Source organism: Orycteropus afer, unplaced genomic scaffold (assembly GCF_000298275.1).
Source record: "Orycteropus afer afer isolate SDZICR_OR568_19922 unplaced genomic scaffold, OryAfe1.0 scaffold00043, whole genome shotgun sequence".
In the NCBI taxonomy this organism is placed as follows: Eukaryota; Metazoa; Chordata; class Mammalia; order Tubulidentata; family Orycteropodidae; genus Orycteropus; species Orycteropus afer.
The window spans coordinates 6,386,779-6,410,768 of NW_006921630.1; the positions used below are offsets into that span (position 1 = coordinate 6,386,779).

Sequence of the window (23,990 nt, forward strand, 5' to 3'; positions counted from 1 at the left end):
CACAACTCAAAAACATCAAGTCTTCTTCGGTCTTCCTTGTTCATTGTCTAGCTCTCACATGCATATGAGGCAATTGAAAACACCATGGCTTGGGTTAGGTGCACCTTAGTCTTCAAAGTGACGACTTTGTTCTTCAGCACTTAAAAGAGGTCTTTTGCAGCAGATTTGCCCAGTGCAATACGTTGTCTGATGTCCTGACTGCTGCTTCCATTGATGTTGATTGTGAAACCAAGTAATATGAAATCTTTAACTTCAGTCTTTTCTCCATTTATTGTGATGCTGCTTATTGGTTCAATTGTGAGGATTTTTGTTTTCTTTATGTTTAGATGTAATCCATACTGGAGATGAAGTCTTTCATCTTCATCAGTAAGTGCTTCAAGTCATCTTCACTTTCAGCAAGCCAAGTTTTGTTGTCTGCATATCGCAGGTTGTTAATGAGTCTTCCCCTAATCCTGATGCCACGTTCTTCTTCATGTAGTCCAGCTTCTCGGATTATTTGCTCAGTATACAGACTGAATAAATTTGAGAATATGATGAAGGCCATGAATTTCCTTTCTGGAAAAATGTGTGTAGATGATACATAAAAAAATTTTGCTTATGATTCCGGGGAGTTTATAAATTTCCTAAATCTCATTCATGGATCCCTAAATTAGATTTACTAGATTATGAGGTTGTAGAGGTCAGGACCATTTCTTTTTCATTTCCTTTAGCACCCAATGCTTTGCAGACGTTGTTGTTGTTGTTTGTTATTATGTGCCATTGAGTCGGACCTGACTCATAGCAATCCCTCCTTGGGTTTCTGAGGCAGTATCACTATGGAAGTAGGTTGGCCCCATCTTCCTTCCGAGGAGTGGCTGGTGGGTTTGAACCGCCAGCCTTCTTGTTAGCAGTCAAGTGCCTTAGCCACTATGCTACCAGAGCTTCCTAGATACTAAAAAAAAAAAAAGATGTTAACACAAGGTTATTGGTAAACAGCTTTGCTGATGCCTTTGACTTACGGTGTTGGCAAACAATATTGAATATACCATGGACTTCCAGAAGAATGAACAAATCTGTTTCAGAAGAAGTACAGCTAGAATGCTTCTTGGATGAAAGTATGCGGAGACTTATTCTTGCATATAGCTATAATTAGTTCATGTTAAATACTATATGGTGAATATACTCTCATTTATTTATAGGATGAAATTTTATATGAATGTCATACTCCTAACATTAAATCATTTGTATTTGAAGATGACTGATCATTTCTTTAGAAGTAGATTTCTTTTTTGTTTATCCATCTGCAATACTGATCCTTGTTAACCTTATCCTCTGAACAGAGATTATGGGTGTATATGCAGTTTTTAATAATTTATTTCTCCTTCTCATTAGAGAATTGATGATTACTATATATTTTAGCAGGAGCTCTGGTAGCTTAGTGCCCGAGGCACTTGACTGCTAACCAGAAGGCTGGTGGTTCAAACCCACCTGCCACTCCTCGGAAGGAAGGTGGGGCAATCTACTTCCATAGTGATACTGCCTCGGAAGCCCAAGGAGTGGTCGCTATGAGTCGGGTCTGACTTGACGGCACATACCAACAACAACAACATATATTTTAGCATTTATTTTAGTTTTAGAGCAAAGAGATACCTGCCCAAAGAAAACCTGTCAAGTCATTGCCAGATTACTTAGTGGTATAGAATAACTCATGCTTATTTATTTAGTTGTCATTTTGACAGTTGACTAGACCAGCAGTATCTTTATCAGAAGGAAAGTAAAGTGAATTAAGTTCTTGAACTATGTTGATAGCTCTGATTAAACTTTTTATGGTTGCAAAAGTTTTAGACAACTGGTATGTTTATTGATGTTAGTTTATCTCCCACCTCTGTGGCTGTTTTAACATCCAGATTGATGTTACTTGAAGCTATATTCTGTAACCTATGAACATTTTTATTTTCAGAGTATTTAAAAGGTTTTGTCTAAAAAATCTATAAATCAGGATTCTTTACTATTAGGTGAAATTAATTCCCTTAAAATTTACTGTGCCTTTTAGTTTTATGTATTTGAATTAGTAAGTAGGGTTTTCCTTTTCTTCAATTTAATAATCAAGGTATTGTACTGCCTTTGCAAACAACTAATTGAAGGAAATTATTTTTATCAAGTATAACAAAGGCTTAAAATATTTATAATCTAAAAAATTTATCAAATTGATGAGGAAAATATTAAGATCCTGATAGGTAAGTGGGCAAAAGATGAGCAAAGATAATTCACAAATGAAGAACTAAGATAAAGGTCAGTAGCATAATGTTTAATTAATCCTGATAGCATTCTACAAAATTCAAATTAAAGTAACTATTTCTTCCTATTGAATCAGCAAAAGTTAAAAGAATAGGGAATACTAAGTATTAATAAAGGTATTAATGAAACTGGTACGCTCTTATTATAAATTGGAGTTTTCCAGTTCAACATTAGGTCTCGAGCAACATATTCTTTGTATTTTTTAGTCCGGTTTTAGTGTACTTTATAGACCTTCTTCTAGATAAATACAGCAATCCAAATGACCAAAAACTCATATACACAGTTGCTAAAGGGGCAGGGAGGTGGCATCATTTGACCTCCTCTAACTACACAGGAGAAAGAATTTCACCATCAGCAGCCCAAAGCCTGTTCCTATGAGGCCAGACATGCTGCCACACTCCAGCCTCTTACCAACCTTAATACCAGCCATCCCTCCCGTGGCACCCACCACTTCTCTTCTGGGTTCGATAATTCACTGCAGTGGCCACACAGAACTCACAGGTTATGGGGTTTATTAGGGAAGCAGCAGGCTACAGTTCAAGTTCAGGAACATGATCAGGATGCAGTTCTTTGATCAGGACAGTCTCACCTCTTCTGTGCCCTTAGATATGCCTCTCTGGCCCTTGGCCTCTCAGCGTGGCCTCTGCCTCTGTGGGCCAGGTAAGCCTGTTACTCTATCCCGTGTCTCTTGGTTCCATTGCTGCCATCTCTCAGCCAGGCGTCTCGCTCAGCCAGCAGTGGGATTTTCCCTCTGCCTCTAGGGAGGCTCATTTTAAGCCTGGCAGAGTGGCAAAATTAACCAATCCCAACATCAGAGTTCGATATACCTGAGAAGAATGAACTTTTCCAGAAGATTACTTCATGCTGCTCCAACAAAAATACCCTAGGTGGAAGACTTTAACAATCAGGAGTTTAAATTGCATGGTCCCACCCAGTAATGAGGTGGGAGTTACAAAGACTATGGCTGGAAAAGCCATACCATGTAATTAACTATACTGCAACAGTGTATTCATTTCAGTGTTATTTTCAATAGAGAAAAATGGAACATAATATTGTATTTGTTATCAGTTGTTCTATAACTCATTACTCTCTCCTTCCCCCAATTGAAGCCGCTTAAAACCACAAACATTTATTGTACTCTTTTTAGGTATGAGTCAGGAATTCCAGAGCAGTTAGCTGGGTAGTTCTGGCTTAAGGTTTCTCAGGAGGTTATAATCAGTACAATATGTTAGCTAGGGCTGTAGTTATTTGAAGGCTTCACAAGGGCTGGAGGATTTACTTCCAGGTTAGCTCAGTCTGTCTCATGGCCAAAGATAGGAGATTTTCGTTCATTAGGGCTGCTTGATTTTCCTCATAATCTGGCAGCTAAACCAAAAACCAAATGCATTGCCATTGAGTTAAGTTATAGCGACCCTTTAGGACAGAGTAGAATTGCCCCATATGGTTTCCAGGGCTGTAAATCTTTTTTTTTTTTTTTTTTTTAATTGTGATTTGGGTGAAGATCTACAGAGCAAATTCACGTTCTGTACAGCAGTTCCCACACACTTTGTCTCATGACATTGACCACAGTTTACCACAATGCAACAGCTCCCCTCCCACTTCCTCCCCATAGTTACCTCTTCCCAGTGTCCATCCATTCATGCACTCCTGCCCCCTGAGCTGTCTCCCTGTGCATAAGCAGCCCCTCTTTCTCCTATGATTGTTCTCTCCAAGGAGTATATCTACCTGAGGTAAATGTTCAACTCATATGCCTGTCTTTTGTTTAGCTGGAAACCATGAGTGTGGGTTCAATTCCAGACCTGAAGGGCAGCTAGGGGCCACAGTCTCAGTGGTTCCACTGAGGCTCTGTCGGACCAGCAAACCTGGTTCCCTCCCTTTTTTTTTTTTCTCCAAATGATTTTGAGTTTTGCTCCACATTGTTCTCCCCCTCTATCAAGGATCTCCTACACAGATCCCCTTCCAAGTGGATGACAGTGGTAGCCGGGCACCATCTAGTTCTTCTGGTCTCACAGTTGTATAGGCTGCAGATCGGATGGTGTACCAGTCGCTAGGACTAGTTGTTTCCATGAATTTTGGTTTTCTTCATTCTTCTTTGCTCTGGACGAGGAGAGACCCATTGCATGTAGATAGCAGCTTGCTAGCTTTTAAGATCCCAGTCGCTAGTTGCCAAAATAGGAGGTGGAACAGTGTTTTGTATAGTATGTTATGCCAGTTGAGCTTGATGTCCCCTGCTACTCTGGTCCCAAGCCTGCAGGTTCAACTACTTGGTCCCTCTGGGCAGGGCTGTAAATCTTTATGGAAGCAGACTTCCTCATTTTTCTCCCATGGAGCTGTTGGTGGGTTCAAACAGCTGATTTTGATTAGCTTTTGATTAGCTACTGAATGCTTTTAACTACTGTACCACCTGAGCTCTCAAAATTATAGTGATCCAAAGAGAGCATTGCCTTTTATGACCTAGTCTGGGAAGTCACACCCTGTCAATTCTGCCAGATTCAATGAGTTAAAAGTTAGTCACTAAGTCCATTCTACATTCAGGAGGATAAGAATTAAGCTCCTTATCATGAAGGAAGGGATATCATGGAATTTGTATTTATATTTTAAAACCACCACAAATGTTCAGTTACATAAGGTAGAACAAAAAATTGAAATTACAGTTACAATAATTAACAAATTACAATAAAAAGAAAAAAAGAATAGACTGTGTAAAATATTTTAATGGTTGTGTTAGGATTTTGAGAGCTGGAATGCGTTTTTCCACCAGTATTTTCCAAACTTTCTGTATTGCTGTTGTGTGACTTGTATAATGGAATAAATTCCTCTATATTCATAAGAAATTAATATGACTTTATCATCAAGCAGTCTAGTCGGTATAAGCAGATCATGATCTTTCTCTTTGAGTCATGATATAAATTTTAATGGGTTCATTATCCAAGGAAAAATAAAGTTACTGGATTATTAGTAACTCTTAAGAGTATAAAAATACCTTTCAAAGATGACAAAATCCTTTTTTGACTTTCATAAAGGGCAAGATAAGTTGAGGTATTTGCTTTACTAATCTTATTCTGATACTGATGCTCAAATAAATGCTGATGATGTCATTGCAGGTAAATTGGCAGGATGTGGAGCAGCAAATCAAAAGAGGTGCCTTTACCAAATCCAAGGAACTCTCAAAGCAAGGATACTGTTCAAGGTATGATTTTTTTTTTAGCCAAATTTAATCCCTTATTTATATCCTGTGTATTGAATTATGTGCTAACTAATAAATGAAAATTATACATGTGCTTTCATTTATAAAGACTGGCTAAATAATTAAAAAATTCAATTTTGTTTTAAAATCTTCAAGAGACTTCATTTTCAAAGGCATCCTCTGGTAAAGTGTTTTGTAAACGAAGAATTCTTTTTTAAAGTGAGCCAGTATATGTAAATTTTGACTTAATGTCAGTGAATGGTATAATACAGCTACTGGTTTAATTACAGACCTGTACTACATGGATAACAAAAGTAATAGCCTGATTTTACTCTGTTTAATTAGATGTATTGAGGTTAACTTTAATTTGAGGCATCTTTTTTGAGGGGCATTGATAAATTGGACTGCACTTGAAGGGGGATTTTTGAGTTTGTGAGGGATCTGGAAACCAAGTCATATGAAGAATGTTTGAAGGAGATGAAAATATTTATTGTGGAGAGGGAAATATGTGGCCTTATATACTATTTGAGGAGTCCTGGTGGTGCAGTGGTTAAAGCACTCAGCTGGTAATCAAAAGGTCAACGGTTTGAACCCACTCGCAGGAGACACGTGTGGCAGTCTGCTTTTGTAAAGATTTATGGAAACCCTATGCCCAGTTCTACTTTGTCCTATGAGTTGATGAGTTGAAATTGACTTGGCAGCTGTGGGTTTTTTGATTGATTATTTGAAGGACTGTTATCTGAAAGGCTGAATAGATTTTACCTTTGTTTCTACTGTTAGGTAGAGGTCTAGAGTAGTTTTCTAATGTTTTTTCACATTATAATGTGAAATAGAGTAAAATATGAAATTTTGTGTTTGCTCAGCTCATTGAACCATACTGCTTATTGTTGGAGGTGTCTGATGAAGGTAGGAGAGATGGTGGTGTGTCAGTCCAGCTGCCCTAAGGGCTAATGGGATCAGTGTCTAATAGAACTCTAAATCATATGTTGGTAGGCTTGCCTGCATATGGTATGGTAGTTGTTCTTGTTGTTGTTAGGCGGCTTTGAATCGCTTCCAACACATAGTGACCCAGGATACAACAGAATGAAACACTGCCCGTCATTGCCATTCTCACAATCCTTGCTATACCTGAACCCGTTGTTGCAGCTGCTGTGCCAGTCCATCTTGTTGAGGTCTTCCCATTTTTCACTGACCTTCCACTTTACCAGCATTATATCTGTGATAGTTAAGTTGTGTGTCAACTTGGCTGGGCCTGGTTTTGAGTGACTGGGCAGCTGGATGTAGTTATTCCCTATGATAAGATTGGTAATCAACTCCATGGTGGAATCTATTAGAGCAGCTGAGTAGCTGCCTTAGGGATGTGGTCTGCTCCTAGTACCTAAGTAGAAGCTGCCTTGAGGAAGATCTGTAACTTTTGGCATGCTTGAATCCTTCATGAAGCCAGGTCATCGTTCAGCAGCCTGCCATGTTGTCTGCTGATCTTGGGACTGTTAATGGACTTGAATTAGTGGCCTGCCATGTGGTTTGATAATTTTGGGACTGTGCCATTTTACTTGCCAACTTTGGGTTTGTCAGCCTCAACAGTCAGTAGCTGCCTGAGTGAAGGGACACCTCCAGCTCCAGGGGGCCAGGAGCAAGAGGTAGAACTGAAGCTCAAGGTCGAGGGACTTTAACTCAGCCTCTAGAGCTGGCACTTTGAACTCAGACTTCTGGCCTCCTAAACGGTAACACAATAATAAATCCCTGTGTGTTAAAGTGATCCCATTTGTGGTATTTTTCTGTTAGAGTGACACTAGAGAACCAAAACAATATCCTTCTCCAGGGAATGGTCCCTTCTGACAACATGACCAAAGTAGGTAAGATGAAGTCTGGCCATTCTCACTTCCAAGGAGCATACCAGTTACACTTCTTCTGGGACACATTTGTCCATTCTTCTGGCAGTCCATGGTACTTTGATTATTCTTCACCAACACCACAACTCAAAAGCATCAACTTTTCTTCACTCTCCCTTATTCATTGTCCAGCTTTCACATGCATATTAGGCTATTGAAAATACTATGGCTTGGGTTAGGTGCACCTTAGTCTTCAAAGAAACATCTTTATTCTTTAACACTTTGAAGTGGTCTTTTGCAGCAGATTTGCTCAATGCAATATAATATCTGATTTCTTTACTGCTACTTTCATTGGTGTTGATTGTGGATTCAAGTAATATGAAATCTTTCACAACTTCAATCTTTTCTCCATTTATCGTGATGCAGCTTATTGGTCCAGTTGTGAGGATTTTTGTTTCCTTTATGCGGAGGAGTAATCCATACTGCAGACTGTACTCTTTAATTGACATCATTAAGTGCTTCATCTTCACTTTCAGCAAGCAAAGTTGTGTCATCTGTATATCGCAGGTTGTCAGTGAGTCTTTGTTCTGGTTACCTAGTGGTGCTCTGATAAGAATATACCGCAAATGGGATGGCCTTAACAAACAGGAGTTTATTCTTACAATTTGAAGGCTTTAAGTCCAAGTTCAAAGTGCCAGGTGCTAGGGTTTGTGTGAAAGCCCCTCAACCTTTTAGGCTTTAGTTCTGCTTCTTGCTCCCAGCCCACTGAAGCTAGAATAATCTCTTCACTTAGTAGTGGCTGCTGAGGCTAACAAGCCTAAGGTTGATAAATAAAATGGCACAGTCCCGATGTTAACAAACCACATGACAGGCCATTGATTCAAGTCCGTTGAAAGTCCCAGCTGCTGAACAATGACTCGGCTACTTGCAGGGTTCAGCCATGCCATAAGCTAGAGACTATCCTCAAGGCTTCTTCTTATATACAGAAAGCAGACCACATCCCAAAGGCTGCTCACAGTAAATTCCATCATGGAGTTGATTACCATTCTTATCATGGGGAATACTATATTCAGCTGCCCAGCCACTCAACCAGGCCCAGATAAGTTGACACACAACCTTAACTACCATAGTCTTCCTCCCCAGCTTCTTGGATTATTTGCTCAGTATACAGATTGAATAAGTATGGTTAAGAGATATAATCCTGACGCACATCCTTCCTGATGTTAAACCATGCAGTCTCCTCTTGTTCTGTTTGAATGACAGCTTCTTGATCTATGTACAGGTTCCTCATGAGCACAATTAAGTGTTCTGGAATTTCCACGTTTCTCAATGTTATCCATAATTTGTTATGATCCACATAGTCAAATGCTTTTGCATAGTCAAAAAAAAAAAAAAAAAAACACAAGTAAACATCTTTCTGGTATTCTTTGCTTTCAGCTAAGATCCATCTGACATCAGCAATGATATCCCTCGTTGCATGTCTTCTTCTGAATATACTGCTATAACCATTTTTGAATTATCTTCAGCAAGATTTTACTTGTATATGATATTAATGATATTGTTTGATAATTTGCACATTCTGTGGGATCACCTTTCTTTGGAATGAGTACAAATATGGATCTCTTCCAGTCAGTTGGACAGTTAGCTGTCTTCCCTATCTCTTGGCACTGATGAGTAAGTGCCGCCAGTGCGTCATCTGTTTGTTGAACCACCTCAGTGGGTATTCCATCAATTCTTGGAGCCTCCCCCCCCACCACCACCAATTCCTTCAGCACAACTTGGACTTCTTTTTTTCAATACCATTGGTTATTGATCCTATACCACCTCCTGAAGTAGATGAACATCAACCAATTCTTTTTTATACAGTGACTCTGTGTATTCCTTCCATCTACTTTTGATGCTTCCTGCATGATTTGATATTTTGCCCATGGAATCTTTCAGTATCATTAACTTGAGGCTTGAAATTTTTTTTCAAATCTTTCAGTTTGAGAAATTCCAAGTGTATTCTTCCTTTTTGGTTTTCTAATGCCAAGGCTTTGCACATTTCATTATAATAATTGACTTTGTCTTCTTGAGCTGCTCTTCGAAATCTCTTTAGCTCTTATATCTTGCCATTTCTTCCATTTACTTTAGCTACTCTCTGCTCAAGAGCAAGTTTTGCAGTCTCTTTTTTCTTCCCTTTCTGTCTTTTTGATGACCTTTTTCTTTCTTCATGTATGATATTTTTTATGTCATCCCACATTCTTCTGGTTTTTGGTCATTGGTGTTAAGTGCCTCAAATCTATTCTTCAGATGGTCTCTAAATTCACATGGGATATAATCCAAGGCCATACTTTGGCTATTATAGACTTGTTTTGTCTTCAGCTTCAACTTGAACTTGCATATGAGCAACTGATGGTCTTTTCCACAATCAGCTCCTGACCTTGTTTTGGCTAAAGATATTGAGCTTCTCTGTTGCCTCTTTTCACATATGTAGTTGATCTGATTCCTGTGTATTCCATTTGGTGAGGTCTACATGTATAGCTGCCATTTATGTTGTTAAAAAACGATATTTGTATTGAATAAGTCTTGGTCTTGAAAAATTCTGTCATTTGATCTCTAGCATAATTTCTATCACAAAGGCCATATTTTCCAACTACTCATGATTCTTACTTGTTTCCAACTTTTGCATGCCAATCACCAGTAATGATTGCATATTTGCTCAATTTCAGACTGCAGAAGTTGGTAAAAATCTTCAATTTCCTCATCTTTGGCATTGGTGGTTGGTGCGTAAGTTTGAATAATGGTAGTATTAACTGGTCTTCCTTGTAGGCCTTTGGATATTATCCTCTCACTGACAGCACTGTATTTCAGGATAGATTTTGAAACATGCTTTATTATTATTATTATTATTTTATTGTGATTTGGGTGAAGATTTACAAAGCAAATTCACTTTCTATACATCAGTTCACATATACTTTGTCTCATGTCATTGACCACAGTAGATTTTGAAACATTCTTTGTGATGATGAAAGCAACTCCATTCCTCTTCAGTTTGTCATTCCTGGCATAGTAGAGCATATGATTTTCTGATTCACAATGGCCAAAACCAGTCCATTCAGCTCACTAATGCCTAGGATATCGATCTTTATGTATTCCATTTCATATTTAAAAACTTCAAATTTTCCTGTATTCATACTTCATATAATCCATGTTCTGATTATTAATGGATGTTAGCAGCTGTTTCTTCCCATTTTTGAGTTGTGCCCCATCAACAAATAGATGTCCTAAAAGCTTTACTCCATCCATGTCATTAAGGTTGACTCTACTTTGAGTATGCAGCTCTTCCCCAGTCTTCTTTTGAGTGCCTTGCAACCTGAGGGACTCATCTTCCGGCACTATATCAGACAGTGTTTCACTGCTATTCTAAGGTTTTCATAGGCCAGTTCTTTGAGAAGTAGATGGTCTGTCTTTTCCTCTTCCAAGTCTTTCTTAATCTGGAAGCTCTGGTGAAACCTGTGCACCACGGGTGACCCTGCTGGTATTTGAAATAGTGGTGATGTAGCCTCCAGCCTCACAGCAGCACGCAAGCCACCATAGTACAACAAACTGACAGACAAGTGGTGGAGTAGTAGTTAGAGGAAGCATATTTTCCTGTGATTTAATAAAAATTTTCAGCGCATTTGAGTCATTAGGGGGCTTATTAATATGCAGATTCTGAGGTCCATGCAGAGTTTCTGATTCTGTAAATATACTTCTTCCTTGCAGATATGACCACATCGTGGAATGCACTTTCTCAGAACAAGGCTGCTGTAAGTAGTTACAGCTTCTGTTTATTTCTGGTTTAAAATGATTTCCTGTTACGATTGAATACATTAAATTTTTTTTCCTTAGTGCTTTTTTGATAGGAAAATAAAGTTAAACATTTTAGTAAGATTGACAGTTCAAACCCACCAGCCACTCCTTGGAAGGAAGAATGGGCAATCTACTGTAGTGATACTGCCTTGGCAACCCAAGGAGGGGTCGCTATGAGTCAGATCTGACCCGATGGCAGTGAGTTTTTTTTTTTAATGTATTGTATATTGGGAGCTCTGGTAGTGTAGTGCCTAAAGGCACTTGATTGCTAACCAGAAGGCTGGCGGTTCAAACCCACCAGCCACTCCTTGGAAGGAAGATGGGGCAATCTACTTCTGTAGTGATACTGCCTTGGAAACCCAAGGAGGGGTCACTATGAGTCGGGTCCGACTCGATGGCACATAACAACAACAACAACAACAACACATTACAAAATGAACGTAAGTGACAACTACTTAATAGTAAAGGCATATTCACAATACTACTTCAGATGTCAGATGCACTTACACTGTGATAAAGAAAAAAAATCGTACTATTTATTCGCCTTTAATAAAATTGTTCATTTGATACGTTAAAATGAAGATTTAAAAGAGGAAATGAACTTGGGAAGGCAGGACTGTGTCCATGTAGATGATTCAGAGTCAAGGAGGAAATGAAAGGAACAGTTTTTCCTTAAATGAACTGAGTTCTGTTTTCTTTTTTGTACCAATAAACCCCCCAAAAAACCTGTTGCTGTTGAGTTGATTCTGACTCATAATGACCTGGTAGGACAGAGTAAAATTTCCAAGGCTACAATCTTTATAGAAGCAGGCCACCACATCTTTAGCCTGCAAAGTGGCTGGTGGGTTTGAACTGTTAACTTTTTGGTTAGCAGCCAAGCACTTAACCACTGTACGATCTGGCCTCCTTTTGTGGCAGTAGTAGACTGTTTTCTCTTAATACTATAGAAGAAGAATGACTGTGAGCAACCTGTTTTCATTTGTGTTCTGCCCAATCGTCTCTGAAGTTTAGGAGTATAAATTTGGCAAGTGATGCATAGTGCATTCAAAGGGAGACCTTTTATCATTTGCTTTCTCTGCGCAAATGACTCTTCTAATAATATCCTTTTTTGTTTTCTTCTGTATTCCACCTGAAATCAAAGTCCCTGTTCCTTTACTATCTGAATGTTTTTATGGTATTTTCTTTTTCCTGATCTTTAGAACTGTTTTGAAAATGAGTCTGGAAAAGGTATTGTCACCTAGATTTGGTTACTATATAGGATCAAATATTGGCCTTATGAATACTACAATATATATTCTCTTTATTATACATGAATATTATACATCTGTAATGTAGGAGTAATTTTTAATTCCCCAGTTCAATTTAGACTTAAACAAATTTAAAGCTTAACTGTTAGTAATAGTTTTTTAAAACTATTGGGTGTGTTTTGGAGAACTTTTAAGGATGATACCCATCGCCATCAAGCCAATTCTGACTCATAGCCACCCTACAGGACCTAGTAAAACTGCCCCATAGAATTTCCAAAGCTGCAATCTTTACAGAAGCCGACTGCCACATCTTTCTCCTGTGAAGCACCTGGTGGGTTCGAACTGCTGACCTTTTGCTTAGCAGCCAGTTGCTTAACCACTGCATCACCAGGGCTCCTGATACAGAACTCTTGATATTTAAAATATTATTCCAGTTTTGTGAGTATGTTGCAGTACACGAATCTGAAATAAGATGTCAGAATGTTACACAAAGTGTTTATGTAGTGGAATTTTGATGATTTAAATTTTCATGCTTTTTCTGTCTTATCCTGTAAGTAGTAATATTCTGTATTTTAAAATGATTTTAAATTATTGAGAATATTGGTGATTATACCAAAAGATGGCTTATATTGCAAAATATATATGAAAGCTTAATTTTTACTCTTATTGTGAAACTTATTTCATAGATATCTGACTGGAAAATGTTGAGACTCTGAATAGTTATAAATTTTAGTTTCACTGAATTATTCTTTCCTCAGTTTTGCATGTAGAATGCACTAGATATATAGCATAATTAAAAAAACTCACTGCTGTTGAGTGTGATCCAACTCATAGCAATCCCTCCTTGGGTTTCTGAGGGGTTATCACTGCGGAGGTAGGTTGCCTCATCTTCCTTCCGAGGAGTGGCTGGTGGGTTTGAACAGGCAGCCTTCTGGTTAGCAATTGAATACCTTAGGCACTATGCCACTGGAGCTTCCATATAGCATAATAGTATGTAACATACACTTTTAAATAATTTACTGCATTAAAAATTCAACAATTAAAAAAAAAAGTCAGTGCGACAAATAGAAACTCTGATATTCTTCAGAGTCTTTTTGATTTTCTTGTCCAAATTTGGGCAACATTGTGCTGGCTGTTGTTATAGCTGATGTAGTAAATGATGAAAAAACTACAAGAAAGAAAGCATTGTTTTCTACTTTGGAGAAAAGTATTAGATAATACTGTTTTAAATAACCATGTAAATCAATAATAGCTGAATTATTTACAGAATTAACCTGTGTATTGTGATCATGTTTTAACTTTAGCTGAGACATATTGAAAACAAATTAGAAGTAGCCCCTACAAGTACGGCTGTGTTTGATTCTGTCATGGATACCAAGAAGTCTTCTGCAAATGCTACTCGAAAAATAAGTAGGAAAGGTACGATTAAAGTTAATACTTTTAAAACTGTAAATGTATTGAATATAAGTTTTTGGTGTTTTATTACAATTTAGTTTTTTCTTATAATTGTCAGAGATTATATCTCTCATCAGCTTTTATTATTTTTTTTCTTTGGTTCTGGGTAGTTTTGAAGCAGCTTCATATTCATTGTCTGTAGATAGTGTCTTCATACTTTTGATTGGGGTGTTAGCATCAGTGCATCACTTTGGCATGAGTTTTCATTGATGAGAATTTGATTTTGAGCCTTTGGAGTTGTCTTTTTTTGAAAATGTAGGTATAATACATCACTTTGATAGTGAAATTTAGTTGACTTAATGAGATTTTTACTTTTTTATTGGACTTTAAAATCACAAGTGAATATCTCTCTTACAGATACTGTCATAAATTACCACAATCCAAGTATTTTATTTGGTTGCTTCTCCCATTTTTTTCTGTGGTTTTTTAATTACTAGACTGCCTCTTTTTTTTTTTAAGACCTGTGAGTCTGTTGTGTTTTATCTGATAATTCTCTTTTAAGTTCATGAGAGTTGTTGATAAAGAGGAATTTCACATGTAGAATTTTATTTTGCATTCAGTTTATTCAGAATAGTCTTTATAGATTGAATTACTGTGCATATATTTTTTAATTGTGGTAAATCTGTGTAACGGAACATTCAGCAGTCTTCACATGTATAGTTGAGTGACATTAATTATATCCATCATGTTTGAGTTACTGTAATAATTTGACTTATTTTCTGTATTAAAAAAAAAAACCAAACCCATTGCTGTCAAGTCACTTCTGACTCATAGCAACTCTATGGGACAGAGTAGAACTGCCGTAGGATTTCCAAGGCTATAATCTTTACAGAAGCCGGCTGCCACATCTTTTTTCTGTGGAGTGGCTGGTGGGTTTGCACCGCTGACCTTTCAATTAGAAGCCAAGCACTTAACCACTGCACTGCCAGGACTCCTTTATTTTCCTTCTACGTAAGTAATGTTCAAGTAGAGATGCTAGAAATAAGACACCTACCTAAGTTATTTTCTAAGGAGTCCTGGGGGTGAAGTGGTCAAGTGCTCTACTGCTAATTGTGAAAGATTGATGATTTGAATGCATCAGCAGTGATTTGCTCCTACTAAGATTACAGCCTAGGAAATGCTATCAGTTGGTTCTACTCTGTCATCTAGTGTTGCTGTGAGTCAGAATTGACTTGACAGCACACAGTAAGAAGTTGTTTTCTTTGATATTAGATAAACCAACAGACAATTGTATTTATATAACAGGTTCTCATAGAGTCCTTTTACCTTCAGATGGTAGATACCTGGATGATTCTTGGGTTAATGCTTCAACCTCCAAATCTTCTAAATTCCAAAAAGAGAAATCTCGTAGTCCTCTCAGAGTTACCACCCTGGAGAGTAATGTGAAGAAAAATAATCATGTAGAATTTCGTGATCCTTTAGTTTCTTATAGGTAAGTGTTAAATTACTGTAGGTAAGTGTTAAAATACTATTATAAAATTAGCTTGTAGTATTTATGATGAGATGTAATTTTTTTCTTGAGTTTTTCATAGCATTCTGGCTCTGTATTAGTATTTCTCCACAAAAGATAGCAGCAAAAATGCCACTCTTACAGATTAAGGTTTTAGGGGGAAGAAATAGTTAGATTTGTCCTAGGCCATCATCATTGTAATAAGTATGTTTCCTAGAAACAAATTACTCAGTCTCTGGAGGAGTGGTTATTTTTACCTCCTTGAATATCTTAGATCGAATAGTCTACATAACATAGTGAACTTTATATAGTTTAGTTTTCTTTCTTTTTTTTGGTAGCAGTAATCAGTTACTTAAAATTTCTTTTGAGACTGTGACTTCATTTATTGTTTTACTTTGTTGCCAGTGGCGCCTTTCATCAGTTTACTAGTCTGATGTTCAAAGTTCATGTATAGTTTCTGGTTTGATAGTATTGGTAATGTAAAGTGTTTGCATTTTTGTTAACTGTTGATACTCAACTATTTGTTGATATTCAACTGATGAAACTATGGAGTTCTATAATTTGAGAAACACTACTTATTATTTAAATGTGTAAATGTTTTTAATATGACAAATAGTAGTGAGTAGCAAACACTGAACTTTATATTTCTTTGTTTCATTTGTAGGTTTTTTAGTGTTTTGAAGTGTCAATAAATCAAATATTAATGTTTTGTGATGGTGGTTATTAGCGTTAGAAAAATGTACTCTTAAATTTGAGACAGAGAACTTGGGAGGTGGAGATGGACTATAAATTCAGTTTTCATATGTTGCATTTGATGCAGTCTTGAAATATCTAGGTGAAAATACTCAATTGCCATTTGACAGTTTGGGTAGGAATGTGTATAGGAAGGTTAAGGTGGGGAATATAAATTCGAGAATTGTCCCTAATAATGAAGCAATAAAAATAGTAAAATTTAAAAAAATTATATATATAGAGAAGAAAAGTCCAGATACTTAATCTGGGTAAAAGTTCATCATTTAGAGAAAGGAGAAAAGAAGTAATCAGAATGATCAAAATTGAAAATCTGTAACCACATAGATATTAAGATATTAAGCAATTACCTAGAAATGTAATCACTACAGAATTGGAACTGAGTTACTGGCACATTTATATTCAAATATTCTACCTGCATAAATTACTACTTTATATTTAAGATTGTTTAAGTCAGGTATCTCTTAAGAAAAGAAAAATATTTCCATAGGATAGCAATGAATGGAATGCTCTTCTCCACCTGGCCAATTCTATCCATCACTTAAAACTCATATATTTATCACCATCTGTGTGAAATGTAAGGAGCTCTTGTGGTGCAATGCCTAAGGCATTTGACTGCTAACCAGAAGTTCAAACCCACCAGCCACTCCACAGAAGGAAGACCAGGCAATCTACTTCCGTAAAGATTTACCTCCTCGGAAACCCAAGGAGGGTCTGTATATAAGTCGGAATTGACTCAATGGCAGTGGGTTTGTTTTCGTTTTGGTATGAAATATTGCCGGATCTGTTTGTACCCCACACTATTCATAACGTAGTTAATCTTTCCTTTGTAACACTATGTAAATTTCTTTAATATAGCATTTTCATATTGTAATATTTTGATTACCTCTCTACCCATTACACTAGTCTATAAAGGGTATGAATCTGTCTTATTCTGAGAATATTAGTTTAATGCCTGGCATTTACTAAATATTCAATAAATATTTTTTGCAACATGTTTTAATGAAAAATTTCAAATTATAGGAGAGTTAGAAAAATTATATAGTGAATAGTATTATACACATTCAGTAATGAATGAAAGACATTGTAAAATTACTTTTCTTTTTTTATTTTTCCCTTTTTAAGATTGAAGGATGACATGTGATTTACTATTTTATGCTTTGTTTATTTTATTCTCTGCATGCGCTAATTACTTCTTAAATTATTTTTATTGTGAAGTTGTAGCTTGATCAAGATAAAGGAAATAATCTCCTTTAATCTTGTTCTCTATTGGCTTTCTGTAGGACTCAGTTCTTAACCTGTCTTGTTCAACAATTGACAACTCAGAATAAGGTCTCAGTTCTTTTGCATCATGAACCCCAGTGAGAGTCTGATAACAGCTATCGTAGACTGTCTTCTTAGGAAAAATGCACATGCTCATATACTCACAGTAGACATAGTTACCATGTCATGCTGTGATAGAGTCATGGCTTTAAGAATTTTTGTGTGTGTATGGTTTATGCCTTTATGTGAAATACTCTAGATCAGTGCTATCCAATGGAAATGTAATGCCAACCATTAATTTGAGCCACATACATAATTTAAACATTTTTATTAGTGACATTAAAAAAGTAAAAAGAAACATAATTTTAATAATGTATTTTTTAACCCAGTATTTATTCAAAATGTTATTTTTCAACATATAAAAATTATTAGTACATTTTACATTCTTTTTTTTGTATTATCTTTGGAATCCTGTATATAATTTACATTATAGCACATCTCAATTTGGACTAGCCACATTCTGAGTGCTCAGTAGCCGTCTGTGGCTCATGGCTACTGTTTCAGGCAGTGCAGGTCCAGTTTGCTGTTATGTCTGCTTTTATAATGTTACTGGGTATTTTTTCATGATTCATGTGTTTTCCTTACTGCTAAGGCTTACTTTTCTTCATTAACCATCCTCTGTTAGCTAAAATAAAGCTTACGAGAATGATGTATAAAATAAAAATAATTAGGCTCTGAAGGAAGGTTTTTTTTTTTTTAATTTTATTTTGATTTGGGTGAAGATTTACAGAGTAAATTCACTTTTCATACAGCAGATCACATATACTTTGTCTCATGTCGTTGACCAAAATTTACCACAATGCAACAGCTTCCTTCCCACTTCCTCCCCATAGTTAATCTCTTCCCAGTGTCCATCCCTCCATACTCTCCTGCACCCTGAACTGTCTCCCTGTGCATAAGCAGCCCTTCCTTCTCCCACGATTGTTCTCTCCAGGGCGTGTGTCTACTTGAGGTAAATGTTTAACTCACATGCCTGTACTTTGTTTGACTGGAAACGACAGTTGTGGGTTCAATTCCAGACCTGAAGGGCAGCTCGGGGCCATAGTCTCAGTGGTTCCACCAGGCTCTATTGGACCAGCAAACCTGGTCCCCACCTTCTTTTTTTTTTTGCCTCCAAATGATTTTGAGTTTTGTTCCACATTGTTCTCCCTCTCTATGCAGGATCTCCTACATCCCTTCCAAGTGTATGACAGTGGTAGCCGGGCACCATCTAGTTCTTCTGGTCTCGTAGTTGTATAGGTTGCAGATTGGATGGTGTACCAGTCGCTAGGACTGATTGTTTCCATTAATTTTGGTTTTCTTCTTTCTTCTTGACGAGAAGAGACCCATCGTTGCATCTAGATGGCAGCTTACTAGCTTTTAAGATCCCAGTCACTACTCGCTAAAGTAGGAGGTGGAACAATGTTTTGTATAGTATATTATGCCAATTGAGCTTGATGTCCCCTGCGAACTATGGTCCCAAGCCCTCAGGTTCAACTACTCGGTCCCTCTGGGTAGCTGGCTGTGACCAAACAGTGACCACAACCTTGCCCCTTGTCAGCTCTACTATACACCTGGGAATTCTGATCATTCACATAAACTTATAGGACCATTGTCTGCCAACCCTATATATGATCTTGGATACACTCCCCATTTAGACATACCTAACTGTTTAGCCTGTCCACCTATCTATCCGTCCATATACCCCTGTTTGCCTTCACTGACAACTCAGTACTGTATATGCAAAAGGGTTCATATTTGTTGTCTGTACTTCCCATGTACCTCTCTATGTCTTTCTCATCCTCAGTGCTGCCATATTGGTCACTCACATTTGGTACATTGCCTCTGAAGGAAGGTTTTGCTAGTGTTTTCATAAATAGAGAATAAGGACTTTGTGATATATGTGTTGACTATGTCCTGTCACCTTTGCTTACTTCTGAGTTTCTGGACATATTTTACATAGTGTGAAGCTGCCAGAAAGGCTCTGTGGTTAAGAGAGCTTTAACTTTACTAGTCACATTGATTTGGAGTAATATGTCTATTTTACCCACCATTTTATTCCTACTCCCAATCTATTTGTTTACTTTGGTACTTATAGAAGATACATATACAAGGTGACAATATTTGAGAACATTTTCCCTAATACTTAAGATTTCATAAAGGAGCAAAAAATATATTTTGGCAATAGATGTCAGGTGAGTATTCAAAGTCAAATTATAATCCTATTTTGTGGGCTTCTAAGGAAATTTCTCTATATGTCTTTTGCATGTTTATTATTTTATAATATGCACATTATTAGATCCTTTACCATCTAACTTAATGGGGGTCTTTGAGTATTGAGTCTGAATGCTGATAATGGTTATTTTAATATTTTTAACCTATGAAATTTCTAAGTATATGAAATCAGTGGTTGTTTTTGTTTCTAATGTTAACTTAAGAGTTCTTTGTTCAGTTTGTATAACTGGTTTCAGTTAGGCTGGCTTTTGTACTCTTTTTATTCAAAGCATATTATTTTTTCATAATAGGGAAATCCATGGTGCACCTTCTTATTTAAGTTCCAATCCTCTGGAGTCGAAACTTGTATATTGTGTGGATGTTAATGAAAAGACTGAGAGTGGGAACCGAATATGCAATTGGGAAGAACAGAATATACGTTGCTGTGATTTTGAGAGCTCGCAGTCGTCTGTCATAAATGATACAGTTGTTAGGTTTTTAAATGATAGGCCAGCAATTGCTGCTTTGCAGAATTCTGAATGTTTGCTTAAGATGGGAGCTCCTTTGAGAACTGAGGAAGAAAAGCCTAATAGAACAAAAGGAAATGAGAACAGTTCGAAGGCTTCTGTGAGTAACGTGAGCCATGAAGTTGATCCAAAAGTGTTATGGCTAACTGATTCTTCTCCATCCTCTACTAGTACTTCCAGTTCCCATAGATTAGATATTTTAAAGCGGCGACAACATGACGTCAAACTGGAAAAACTCAAGGAGCGGATTAGGAAACAGTGGGAACACTCAGAAGAAACAAATGGCCAGAGCCTGAATCTGGGTCATAGCGACCATCCAGTAATGGTTGTCAATGTTGACAACTCAGTGACAGCAAAAGTCAGGAAAGTGGCAACAGCACCTCCTGCTCCAGCATATAAAGGTTTGTGATCAGTCTTTGTGTCTTTTCCCCTCTTTGTCCCCCTTTTTCTCTAAGATCTGTTTGATTAGAGAGGGTAATGTTTAAATCAAAGTGTGATTCTAAAATCTCCTGCATAAGAAATTACTTCAGGGTATACATGTTAAAAGTGAAGATTCATAGATTGTACACTGGACCTAAATCAAAATTTCTAGAATGTGGAGTCTAGAATTGGAATTTTTAACAAGTTTCCCAGGAGAATCTTAAAGCTTGAGAACCCTAGATGAGCATTTAATAAATTGAATAAAATGAGAAAGTAAGACTTAATACCATTTGCCATGAACTGAAAGAATATTGCCCTTATATCTTGTCATTATATTTGTATGTTACTAGGAATTCTCTCAAAAGTAGTATCTTGGCACTGACACATTGATCCTGTTGCTGTTTTGAGCATTTATATATATATGTATGTATATATGTATGTATACATGTACATGCATAGACTAGACTATGGACTCACTGCCGTTGAGTTGATTCGACTCATAGCAACCCCTCCTTGGGTTTCCAAGGCAGTGTATCTACAGAAGTAGATTGCCCAGTCTTCCTCCTGGGGAGTGGCTAGTGGGTTTAAACCATCAGCCTTCTGGTTACTTTTGGTTAGCAGTCAAATGCCTTAGGCACTACACCACCAGAGCTCCCTGATACATACGTGTGTGTGTGTGTGTGTGTGTAATAATTTTTTTAAAAAACCTATCTAGCAATTTTCTCTCCCATCCCTGGTGCCCAGCAAAGAAAGTTTCCTTCCGTATATAAATCTTTCCTTGACTTTTTACAATAGGGGACTGATACAGTATTTGAGCATTGAGTTTTGATGCCAAGGGATTTTTTTTCATGTTTAGGGAAACAGATATTTAAGTAAGATTTATACTAATATCAACAAATTTTCATTGAGAAAATGCTTTCCAGAGCTACATTTTTTTCAGAAAATTCAAAATTTAGATATGGTGATTTTAAGGAGTTTGTAGTTTTTTATTTTTGCGATTACATTCTTGTAATCATATTTGTAAGATCATCCATGTAAAATTGTCAGTGAGGAATTGATTAATCATTTTAATCCATGTTAGACATTTATTGTTAAAACTGCCATTGTAGCCTTTCTTTTGTGTATTTTCTCTCCAGGTTCAGTTTCTCTCGATAAACTTACACGAAAATTTTGTCAAACTTTGTTTCTTATGTTAGTTTTAAGCCACTAACAAACTAAGGACAGTATTTTCTGTAGTCAATATTGATTTTGTTTTTCTACCAAAAATTTTCTAATTTTTTTTCTGTTCGATTCTAAAATGTCTTTAGTCATGTTTTTCTCTAAAGCAGATCTTACTATGTACCATTCTAGCAATTATGTTTCATTTTGTGTTTCTTATTATATCTTGCTAGTGATACTTATTGTGAATTAGATAAGAGTTGGATAATTTGCGGTCCATTCTAGCTACTCTGTGATGATACTATTATCAGTTCCCTTTAGAATATTTAAGAATTGCTCTGTAGTACATAATTGATTATTAATAAGATTTTTTCATATTCTTCTAGTCATTTATGTACCATGTAATAATTGTCTACACTGTTGGTAGAGCAAATAGCAAATGTTGTGGTCAAAATGTTCTTGTTGGTTTCAAGACAGTGATTATCCAAAACCTTTGCAGTACTTACGTTAGATATATGAAGTGCAGATTATCCGTTTAAGATGTGTTCATTCCACAAGTCAAAATTTTGAAATAGTTTATTTCACTAAGACAAAGTTAAGATGTTTGATTTGAATTCATACTTTATTGAATAAGCTACAAAAACCTAAAAATTAAAAAAACAGAGTAAAAATCATAAATATAACTTTCTTAGAGCTGGTGACTGGATTTTGTGTATTCTTTTATAAATTTTTTAATCTGCTAGTATTCATATTGGAGCTCTGGTAGCGTAGTGGCTAAGGCATTTGACTGCTAACCAGAAGGTTGGTGGTTCAAACCCACCAGCCACTCCTTGGAAGGAAGATGGGGCAATCTACTTCCGTAATGATACTGCCTCGGAAACCCAAGGAGGGGTCGCTATGAGTCGGGTCTGACTCGATGGCACATAACAACAACAACAACAACAATTCATATTAAAATATTTTACAAATGCAGTTTTTGGGAGATTAGTTCATTAAATGTCGCATACACTTTAGAGATCATTGCAGAATATATATTTTCCATTGTCCTAAGCAGTTGAATTTATTTTTTCTAACAGTGAAGAACTTTTTTCTGGCACCTTGTTGACAGTGTAAATTAAAAGCATTTTAATATACGATATTGTAAAGTGACATGTTAATTTGTTCTGAGTATGTAATAAATCCACTTGGTTCACAATTCAAAAGATAAAAAAGGTTAAAACTTTGAAAAGCCTCTGGTGCTTTTGTGCTTCAACTGCTTGGTCCCCTTTCTGGAGGTTACTTGTGTTAACAATTTGTATATCATTCCAGAGATTTTTTTTTTTAATATACATATACAAAAATAAGTAAGAGAGTGTGTGTGTGTGTGTGTGTGTGTATGTATTTATTTTCATCTTCTTTTTATACAGTTGTTAGCATAGTAAACAACACCTTGGTTTTTCACTGCTGTTCTATTTCTTTTTTTTTAAAGAAAGCATAGGAAGTATTCTTCTGCTTTGTTTTGAAATTTGAAGTGATGAACACCAACAGCAGTGTTGATGTGTTTCTTCTTATATATGATTAGTTGCTTGCAAATCTTTTCTTCTTGGTGTAAATGCCCTGGAAGGTAAACAGCTATCTTGGCCATCTTTATTTTATCACAGAGGTTAATACAATGTCCTGGGTCTAAGGAGGTACACAGTATTTTTTTTTTACTCTAGTCAATAAATTCTACCAAGTTTTTAAAATAAGAAACTTGGAAAAAGAAGTGGAAGTAAAGGCATGAGGGCAGAAAAAGAAACTGATGCAGATATTGAAAATTTCTTAAAGTTAACTTAAAGTAAAGATGCAAGTACAAAGAAAAACTCTCATAAAAGATAAATTGTTCTGTAAAGAACAGGGGAGGACAAAAGCATAGAGTCAAACAGAAATGGGAGAGTGGTGGTGAGGAGAAAAGTTAAAAGACGGATAGCTCTGCATGGAATTGTCATACTGTCTTATGATGAACTATGTTTTGCAGGAGAGTAAAGACTGTATTTATATATTTTTCCTTAAATAAATATATATACATACATGCTTTATGCCAAATGTCAGGTGAAATTATGCTATGCTTTTGTTCCTAACAGTAGAATAGATTATTTTCAATTAGACATGGTAATTAATTTACCAGTGTATTTTATCTAACACCTCTAAGGTGCTTTTGCTAATTTTTGACTCCAGCCTATTGTTTACATTGATTTTATTTTACACGTATTTAGTGGACACCAATCCTTTGCAAAGGGCTGTGGACACTAGTTATGAATGAGTTAGGGTTCCTTCCCTGAAATGACTTTAAGTATGGGAAGAGTGGTGGTGAATATA

General features: G+C 36.5%; 1 protein-coding gene across 1 annotated transcript in view; it reads left to right on the forward strand.

The window, feature by feature from the left end:
• The first annotated feature begins 5,394 nt into the window (after positions 1-5,394).
• The window catches only part of CEP350 (centrosomal protein 350), a 187,644-nt gene continuing 169,048 nt past the window's right edge, over positions 5,395-23,990 (forward strand). Inside the window, exons 1-6 of the mRNA XM_007937637.1 lie at positions 5,395-5,467; positions 6,028-6,030; positions 11,044-11,087; positions 13,682-13,796; positions 15,105-15,264; positions 19,860-20,476. Coding sequence (XP_007935828.1) covers positions 5,395-5,467; positions 6,028-6,030; positions 11,044-11,087; positions 13,682-13,796; positions 15,105-15,264; positions 19,860-20,476 — 1,012 coding nt within the window. The remainder of the gene's footprint in view (positions 5,468-6,027; positions 6,031-11,043; positions 11,088-13,681; positions 13,797-15,104; positions 15,265-19,859; positions 20,477-23,990) is intronic.